Raw genomic sequence first — 10443 nt, forward strand, 5'->3', positions numbered from 1 at the left:
TGAAACAAAGAGATACTAATAAAGTTGGGGCATGTCGCCTTTTATTATTAGCACTTTTTTGGATATCTCAGCCATTTGAAAACCAATTTTCATCAAATAAACGTTGAATCCTTCTTAAAATTACATGCTCTTTCATATTTCATAAGAGGCTTTTCATTATCTCACTTAGGAATGTTCAAAACATGAATCCCTACCTCAACCAGTACTGTACAGTCCCTTTAAGCTACAATTTCAAGAAACTATTGATTCAAATGTCTATTTGCATGATAGACACCACCAGTGTATGAGGTTTTGCCTATGGTATTTGGATTTTGACCTTGCTTTTGACTGGCAATTCCAGGACTATCTGAAAGCTTTCTACTTTGATAGAATTGTAAAAGCTTGTGATAAAAGTAGAGAAAGAAAGAAAGTGGAGAAGTTACAGATACAACAAACATCACTGCACACCAAACTCTAGCAGGTGTGGTGCATTACTTGAATAAGAATCAGCAGAACATTACATGATTCCTTCAGTTTAAACAAAGCTGACTCATAAATTTAATTAGAAACCATGTGTTCAACAAAAAATAACAATTGTTTTGTCTACTGTGTTACAACTATTTTCTGACTTTATGAATGTTATGAGATATACTTATCCATGCATTTTCTTATCCTTTTTTTTAACCACAGCATGAAAGGTACTAGTCACTACTCTACAGAATCTGGTATCATATTCTTAACAGCAAATTCATCAACACAGTAGCAGTACCAGTGTGAACTGTTCATATCATACATGTAGGAACATAGCATTTCACTGTACACCTGCTGTTACCCCAAGACCTCATATTTTCTTTCAATCACTGACAGAACGTATGTGTCAACATGCGCAGACATTTGGAAAAGACTAAATCTGACTCAATACAAACATTGAACCGGGCTAATTTCTGACGGGTGGTGGGCTTTCACTGCATAGTTTATCCTTGACACCTACATGTACATGTTTAAACAGATATCAAGCTTGTAGTCACCATTACAAAGTACAACTACCATGAACTTCAGACTGTGCATATTGCAAACAGTGAGTACGTAGAAGGCTCTAGCTAGCTGCCTCATGATACCAGTACATATTGTACATCCTACACCAAATTCTCACAGCATACTACCATCTCATGCTGGCTTTGTTAAACTGAAGTTCATGACTTCCCAATCCACTCAAGCTCTCTCTGCTCACACAGAGCAGTTTCATGGCACATCCCTCGGCCAGTTAATTTCCCATCTTCATTCTACCGCATGATTCACGGTGATGCCGCGACGGGCCATCAGCCGCGTGCTTTGACTTCAATTCCCGGCCAACCAGGAGTGGAGGCGGGGATTCTGCCTTCATTACACCCGCCATATCATATTACTCCAGTCGTTACTGCTTTCCTTTCACTTCACTTGTGATGGCAAATGCAGCGGGACCGACCCGGAGATGCACCCAGGATAACCCTAATGGAGCCATGGTGGCTTGGTTTGTAGATAGTTTTGATGGCCTAAAATTGCCGACTCCAAGATTAGATTATTAATCTGCACACCCCAACCCCCCTTTTGCAATACCATTGTCCATTACAAAATGTATATACAGCCAATCAGTGAAGACAAAGACATTGTACATTATATGGGTAAGTGTATCTGAAATTCATTCTTCATTAAATTCGCTTTTCATGAAATAGATTTAAAAATTTTGAATTCTAACACTCCAACTTTATTATTCTCAAGAAGTGAATTATTTTGATTAGATGTAATGTTTTTACAGTGAAAGTTTGTGGCCATAAAATTCTCAGCAGATGTGTATCAACTGGCCATGGTTCCCCATCCACACTCTGCGTGGCCAGAAATGCTCCGTCCCATTCATCACACAGGTCATTAAAAGCCCTGTAGTATATTTCACTGTTGAAGGGTGCAGTTTATACCCCTTTCACATAATTAGTCACTCAGGTAACCACCCAAGAGATTCAAAAGGGAACCAAACGAGGAACAGCCACAAGAAATTTCTTTCATACTAGCAAATGAGCTCCTGCTTGAATATCTATTGCCAGTTCTTCTGCAGTGCAAGTACACATTATGGTGTGATATACATTGTACACAAAATTGCCCGTAAAATGTTGTTGGTATGCTGGCCTTAGCTTTTCACCACAGAGTTTACTTGCAATGACTTTTATACTCTGGCGTCACCTTCAAGTTCCCGGGAAATCTCAGGTGAAATTTGCTACATATGAAAGGGGTGTTAGATACAGTAGTATTTAGTAGTAGTAACATATTCAGAGGATGACAGGGGTCACAATGCCCAATCTCAAGAGTATTAAAATTTAGGAACTCACATTCAAATTTGAATTGTGAACCCCATCCTATATGTGTATTTCTGAATAAGCAAGCACATGTGCTCTACCTATTCCTACTACCAGAATTAAAAACCACTTTTGTGGAATAAAAGCATTAAAGGTAAAATCACATTCATGAAGGTTTGCAAATTGAAACAGAATCAACCCTAATTCATATACATATACAAGAGGCAAACATTGTGTGCCGGTACATGGAAATAATTTCGATGCAGTTGCATAAAATTAAAGTACACCTTCCTAAAAGAATACTGAAGTAGCATCTATAGGGAAAAATATTCATTGAAAAGTAACACCTATAAATGCATTGTCATTAGACCTACAATGCAATCACTCATTTATTGTCTGGCACTGCACAGCATCAAACTGACTACACTGTATAGTCCCCTACAGTAATCTGTAGTCTGCAGATCTCTAGATCTTCTATGTTCTCGAGATAACACTTCATGCAGTATCTATCTATGGCAGTTGATGTTGCATACACTCAGCAGAGAGCAACTTTTATACTCTGTGTTTCAGTTTCAGCTTCTTATGGCCTTCAGGCACTTACCATTAATTATGACACCAATTACAGCTTAAAGGAAGGCTTCCCTAATGAAATATAATTTCAAATTGAGGGTAGTCACATCCAAATCATATAACAGAAAATGTGGATAAAATCAATAGTAAATCCATCTTAATGTTACAACCCTATCTGAACTGACATTCTATGAGATATTCAAAATAGCACAGTAGGGCACCTTGCAGAACTTGAGTAATTTGGTGGAATAACAAATTATGAACAACAGACATCTTCTTCATTTCTTGTAAAATATGGATATCCAGTATGTCATTTCGAGAGCATTCTGAAGCACTACTCAGCAACATTCCAACTTCACGTTCCATTACATGACTTCAATGAAACAGTGAATCGAAGCTAACTTTGGTCACTGTATTGCACTGTACATATATTTATTCTAAAGAAAACTTTGCACATTGCATTGATATTGATAATGTCTGCAGATGCACATCAGCTCGTAGAGCACTGATTGGGCCAACACGCTATGCACTGTAATGCCCTTTAGAATTGTATAATGACCTGTGAACATGTATCACAATAATTCAGATATGAGAAAGTGTAATAATATGAACAGACAATAATTCCAAAAGACACTGTTATTATCTGCATTCATACAAGCACACACAGAGTGTAGTACACCTTGTAAGATAGAAATGGTAACTAACAGTATCTCATTCATATCCATACAAATGTATTCTCAAGTCTGGAATCACAGTGTTGGTCTCAGCAGCTTATTCATGACATCAAGCTAGTGAACAATACTTTTCGAGATTGGAGATGGACCTCTACATGTACACCTGTACACAGCAACAAGAGAAAGATATCATTGCTGAATTATAACCTTACCAAGTGATATTAATTAGTCAGTATTCAAGCTTGTAAGGTTGAATGGTTGACATTAAATTTCAATGGTACATGTACATTCATGGTTACCTTTGGCATTGCATGCTGACTGAATTTTCTGCCAGTACACTGTGCAAATTTGTATGTGAGTCAGTGGTTTAAGCATGCACTGCCTTTGAAATGACAGTATCACTCTGTATCACATCTTTAAAAGTATACAGTATATGTACACTTTCCTATATGTGATAGATCATATCAGCACGCATAATCACATGATTAATGCAATGCATGCTGATGTGATTGATATCATATGCCCAAAGTGAGAGATGAAAAATGCAAATCTGATGTCTTCAGTGGAAAGATTGACCTCACAATTCATTGCCCTTTACTGATTATCAGATGAAACATTTCTTTCTCTTCACTCACTATGCTCTGATATGAGTTGAACATTTCTGTTCATACATTGCACTTCGTCAAAAAAAAAAAAAAAAAAAAAATATATATATATATATATAATATATTCTCATGACCCATAAGGAGAGGACAAATATTGCAGTTTCTAGGTCTCAATCATAATCATAAATCTGTATTTTAGGACTTTGAACTGATTTCCCGGTTGGGACCATGTAATGTAATACTTTTTGAGCAACAGACGTCATCATTGAAATGCCTCTCAGCCCACACACATTGTGTGCAACACGTGAGTGAGACAGGGCGGATGCGGTCTGGAGTAAGGCACTACTGTGGAAGTTATAATCATTGAGCAGACTGAGTCCAAGTCCACGAATCACCACATGTGTGCATGCCACTATAAAGCTGCACAATACAATTATAAACAGCATAGTGACCTCTCTGTCTCTTTCAGTCTTGCATCCATTGAAATGAACAGGATTTCACAATTCATTTCAACATACAAAGAACTAGCTGGACATGATGATTGTGCTCATAATAGCATGTAATTTTGGTTGCTCATAGATTCTTCAGTATTTAAGAATACTAAAGCAGACCAAAACTAGAAGAAGCTCAGTGAAAATGTTCACAAAGCTGATTTAAAAAAAAAAGGGGGGGGGGTAAGAATAAAAAGCCAATAAAGATGAGAAAGAAATATCACTAAACATATGAATATAAGTGATGCTTTTAGACGGTATACACATAGATATCACGCCGGTAACAGAAAATGTGCATCACAATAAAACAAATGCACATAGTTTCATCACTTATTCCAAGATGGGACAACTTGGTGACTGGCTGGTACAAGTATCTCAAAAATACATCAGTTCTAAAATATTAATTTTATCCCAATCTGCACAATCACCCTTACTTCAGTTAAACCCTACTGTGCTTTGTTCACCAATTGTCTCACACACACTGGAGTGCTTTCTTTACCAATTGGCACAGATACATTGTATCTGGAAACTAATTGTCAGTGAACAGAAATCTTTTAATCCCCCTAATCCATATCATGTAACTACAACCTCTTTGTTGGATTGAAGTATATTGCTATCCGTTCAGTGGGCTTGCTTATTGACAACTAAGTTTGGATTGATTTCTGATTGCCGACTAAAAAGCTTGGCAAGTTAAACTAAGCACCTTGGTGCATACAAGCCACATACACGCCCCTGAAATTAAGAGTTTTTAAAATTTAATTTTAAATGCATTGCAAAAACTAGTAAATTTTAGGTATGGACACAATAAAAACTTTTTAAACTTCACAATATGCATCATGATGCAATATCAGTCCAGGTTGATTCTGTTTTTAAAACTCTCCCAATGATCTACACTGCCAGGTCCCTGGTGTGTGTTTGTAAACAGCAGGCAGAGAAACTATCAATTTCTGAAAATCCCATAAAGAGGTTGCAAACTTAGAAGCCAGAGTCATGCTCAGGGCTCCATTTTATCAAAAGATAAAACTGATTTTAAATTTCCTTACCACACAGGCTGCCATAGACTTACATTTGAAATCAACTATACATAATAAATTTTTAACTCTTCATAAAACAGGGCCCTAGTCATTTGTTGGGCATGCTCGATCTTGAGATCAAAAGCGCTTTAAATATTTACAGCAAAGTGATTTCTTTTTTCTTTTTTTTTCTTTTTTTTTGTGTGTGAACAGTGGCAAATTAAAATTGATTTTCATGTCACAATGCGAAACCTGATGATTTCTGTGACTGTGGCTTCTATTACTATGCCACATGCTTTCCTCTCCATCACACCCATTTGTTACCTCACTTCCTCCTCTTATTCTTAGATTTGTTCTTTAAGTTTCTCAGTATCTGAAAAAAAAACTTTACAATAAATGTCAAAATTTACATTTCAGGACTCTGGTGACATCACCTCCTGCTATAGTTTGTGGTTAAACAATTCCTCCAACTATCACTGTTCCATTGAAAAATGTACAACTTATAACTTCTCAACTGTTTTATTTTATTTGTCATTATGATAAAACTTTGATATTTCTGTTCATCTGCTTAATTACTCTCTTTGGCATACATGTATGTGTACATTTCATTTGCCTTTGTAATAAGTAAAGCGACAAACACTGATGGAAAGGACAAAACACAACAAAAAATAAGTTAATAAAAACCCAGGCTTAATATAACTGAACAAAAACATGCAAACGGTAAAATGAGCACTTGCCAATACAACAGTTTATTAATTATCACTTAAAAGAAAATGACATTTCTCTTGTCTAGACACAAATCAAGCTTTCAATGATGTATGTACTCATCAAAATATTCTTTATAAATGTTGACAGAACTGAAATGTATTGCAGACCATAAGGTCAAAAATGAATGTAGTTGAAATGCACACTATTCCTGGATCTTGTCAAAATAACTATTAGTCACCATAAATTGACAAGAAGGAAAGTTATGTTTTCTCGAGAACATATTATCAGGTCATGTGGTCTCTTTGTTTATGAGTTGCAACATTTCTGTTAGCCTTGCAAACTCCATAAACCTTTAAAACCATTGCTTAAATGACAATAGAACGGCATGCATGGCACCATGATATCAAAGCACTTACCGCATGGCAATTACAAATAATTCCCCTCTCATTCATTTTGATGATGTAATGAAACAAGCCATTGGGTAACCTTTAGAGAGGTCCTGTATCTTAGTGTATAAGCGGTATTGAATTTCATTATGCAACACATACAATTCTAAGCTGTCAATTCTGTGTTCTGATAAAAGCTTTGATCACACAACTCATATTTTTCCTAACAGGTTTGTTTTGTTTTTTGTCATTTTTGTCTTGAACTGTTTTTGCGCATCCATACTTTGGACAAGAAACCAAGTTAACAGGATCATTAATCTAACTTGCCTATAGATATAGATATGTCTACTCATGATAATGTTGGCCTTCTCAATGTCTTACATTTCTTTCCTACAAGATGTATCTGTCTGAAAAAAAAAAAAAATGTCATCATTATTACCCCAGAATAGAATGAATGAAAGTTCAGCAATATTGCACCAATATGTTCATTGTCATTAAAACAAATTCTGAAATTTGGGTCACGATCAGGCTCACATCTTTTTGATTCATCGTTCTCTATGTAAAAATTTCAAAACTTGTACGTTGCAAGTGTCATAATTTGACCTGAGGTCAACCTTGTACTCCCTGAGCACACACTTTCATGTATTTGTATCATGCTTTCAGCCTCCTGATTTTTTTTTTTGATTTTTTTTTATAACTTGGTTCTACTGTATCCATAAACAAGGCAACTAGCCAGCGATTCTCTTAGTAACATTCCTGAGAGAATCATGAATCCTGGAATCTTTTACAAGAGAGATGTGATGCCACCTCCTGCTGGCTAGAGAACACTCCACGGCACTTTTCATACGGACCATTTTTCATTCTCTAGCTACATCGTATACTACCACATGTGTCAAAACAAATGAATAGCATTTAGTGATTTTGGGTCTGTTAGAAACAACATAGATTAGTTGTACCATGGACCTACAACATAGGTCCATGGTCGTACTAATCCTGTTGAAGCTCTCCCCCTGATGCTAGGAGTAGTCAGCAAAGTTTCATAATAGCATAAAAATTATCTGTGACAAACAAAAGGAAAATCATCTCCAAGGCAGGAAGTGTCAAAATCTGTTGGCTTGCATCCTTCACAGGAAAGTGGCTGGTCCTGTATTCAAGACTTTGTCACCCCACTACTAGAGCATGCTTCCGCAAAGACCGTTACTCATGTTGCTTGTCTTCACTACATTGCACTAGAAATGTAAACAGTGGTCTACAAGCCATAGAAAGTGGATTTAGTTCACATTATCACAGTGTAATGTAGATAGAAATGTCCTGAAGCTTAGTGGGAAATCTAACAACCGAAACCTTTCTTCCTCAAATCAGTATTTTGAGTATTCCTTACTACTACAGAAAGTTGAACACATCTCCAGAAAACTCTGTGAAGTTCATCAAACAGAGGGTACGTACTTAATACTTGTATTGATATACCCTGCTGCAGAAGAATAAGCTCCAGAAGCATAGAATAATGAATGAATTCATGAATGAAAATTCATTCTCCAACTTGAATACTTGACTCACCCTTAAATGCAGGAAAAAAATAAAATGAAATGACAATAGCACAACTGCTAACCCGTTGAGGATGGACTGATTTTGCCACAACATGCATTTCCCAGAGACACCTGCCCGAGTATATATTCAGGACTCACCCTCAATGGGTTAATCAAGGTCAATGATGAGAATTACATGTATAGCACCACAAAAGTTTAATAAATTCTTGTTTGAAATTATGTTACTATAATTCAAATATAAATGTTGACTGATCATCAAATCATTTCTTTCATACATTGGGCCAAACTCTGGCCAAGTCATCCAGAAAGATTTTTAAATTATACTAAATTCAGAGTGTGGAATCCATGTATTTTTGGGATAGGGCTTGAAGAGGGTTCCCATATTCATATTTGAATCCCTGTATAGTGTATTGTAGCATGTGTTTTGACAAATGCTTTGCTAATCACATTTCTTAGCACTGCATTGTTGGAGCACCCTATAGTGCCTGGAAATCATGTTTACATGATGGAAAAAGCTTTGAAATGGTGCATAGAACAAGACCACAATACAAAATGGCCAGAAATATCTTGGAATATCATTTGTACCACTTATCGAGGTATAGCCAGGTGCCCGCACCTCGTCAGGGGCCCGAATACCGTCACCCCGCTTAAAATCGTTTTGAGCGCACTGAACAAAAATGTATGCCCGGGACTGTGTTCTGTACGCTTGAAACTTGGCAGGACTACCACAACCAAGCAAATTGTGGTGAAAACCGAACAGTTTTTCGCGAAAATCTGAAATTTTAATAGGGCTATAGGAATACGTGTTATATGTCACCCGCACGCATCTTTTACGCGTATGTCTATGGGAACATCACGGTCATCGCACACGTCTTTTACGTGCTAAGTCTATGGGAGAGCGGGTGACGAGTTGCGGGCCCCTTCCTTAGCGCGCAACTTTTTCGCATCGTTCGCCTTTGACGACGATAGCTGCAAATTTTCAATATCGATCAGTGAACTTGTGATTCCATTGGAATTTTCAGCATTTTTCCTGAATGTGAGTTGGATTTCAAAGAATTTCAGTGGCCAAATGTGATTCAATGATGGGCAAACATTAACTATGACGAGGTGCGGGTCACCCAAGTATATATCTCTGGCAATAGTCTGAAGTTCATGTTACTTTCAATCAGAAAATACCATGACACAGACCCTATGAATGTCTATGGAGAGAGCCACTGAATTTATTAGGTTGTATCTACCACTGAACAGATTCAGCAGCAGGCATTTACATGAAATAGTGAGCGCTTAATGTTTTAGACTCTCAATTAAACTTAGACCTACCGTAGTGTCTAACGTTAGATTTACTCTCTTCTTTTTTTTTTTCCTTTTTTTTTTTGTGATCTGCTCACCAAAACAGCAATTTGTGGAACCTATTAAAAAAAAAACAAGAAAACTCCAGATCAGTGGGTCGTGGTGGGTTTAAATTGTATCATCGTAACGGCTAAGATAAAACTTGACCATCTTTGTTTAATACTGTGGCATGACAACAGCGGAAGCCTCAACCAAGGCCCAAGCCAGGGAGGTACGCACCCACGAAGCGTAGCGTAGCCGAGGGCCGCAAGCCGCGCTGCCTGGCTGGCAAGGCACCAATGCCAGCCAGCCAGTTCAGCGGAGATAAACCACGGATGTCTGCACCCACCCGGCGAAGATCCCATGTACAACACTCCACAGAGGCAAAAATAGCTGAGCGCAATCTGCTCCTTCAAGCAGCACTCTTACCTTTTATTCTCGTTTCTAGCTCTTGCTGAATTAGCCTCTCTTGCTTCTTGTCCGTCGTCATCTTGATTAATATTCTCTCGTCCTCCCAGGTGAAATACAAAGATTGCCTACAAACTCTCGTGAGATTAAAAATGTGTAACAAATATTCAAAGTTTCTAAGTTTTCACGAGTACAATAGCAGTCGCCATCTTGCAGTGGTCCTAAAGTTCCTTCTTACTTCCGGGGTCAGTAATTGTGAACTACTGAGTACCTTCCGCGATCTTTTTTCGGCGTCTCGATCAACTCTATTTGTCCGTACGCGTTGCATTACACACACCTCGCGGCTGACTCTCTCAAATTCGTTTTCACGAGCCGACGGCTAACAGAGCGATGAGATGATGGCGTC

General features: G+C 37.5%; 1 protein-coding gene across 2 annotated transcripts in view; it reads right to left on the bottom strand.

Annotated features, from left to right (window-relative positions):
* LOC139728134 (SLIT-ROBO Rho GTPase-activating protein 3-like) overlaps window positions 1-10321 on the bottom strand; it is a 100160-nt gene extending 89839 nt beyond the window's left edge. The window contains exon 1 of one of the 2 annotated variants that reach the window (XM_071639096.1): window positions 10059-10321. In XM_071639096.1, coding sequence (XP_071495197.1) covers window positions 10059-10119 — 61 coding nt within the window. In that variant the 5' untranslated portion in view covers window positions 10120-10321. The remainder of the gene's footprint in view (window positions 1-10058) is intronic. The other variant, XM_071639106.1, reaches the window with a different exon arrangement.
* Between the last annotated feature and the right edge of the window lie 122 nt (window positions 10322-10443).

This window comes from Diadema antillarum, unplaced genomic scaffold, assembly GCF_040938485.1.
Source record: "Diadema antillarum isolate AM-2024a unplaced genomic scaffold, OU_Dant_1.0 scf00000018, whole genome shotgun sequence".
NCBI classification, from domain to species: domain Eukaryota; kingdom Metazoa; phylum Echinodermata; class Echinoidea; order Diadematoida; family Diadematidae; genus Diadema; species Diadema antillarum.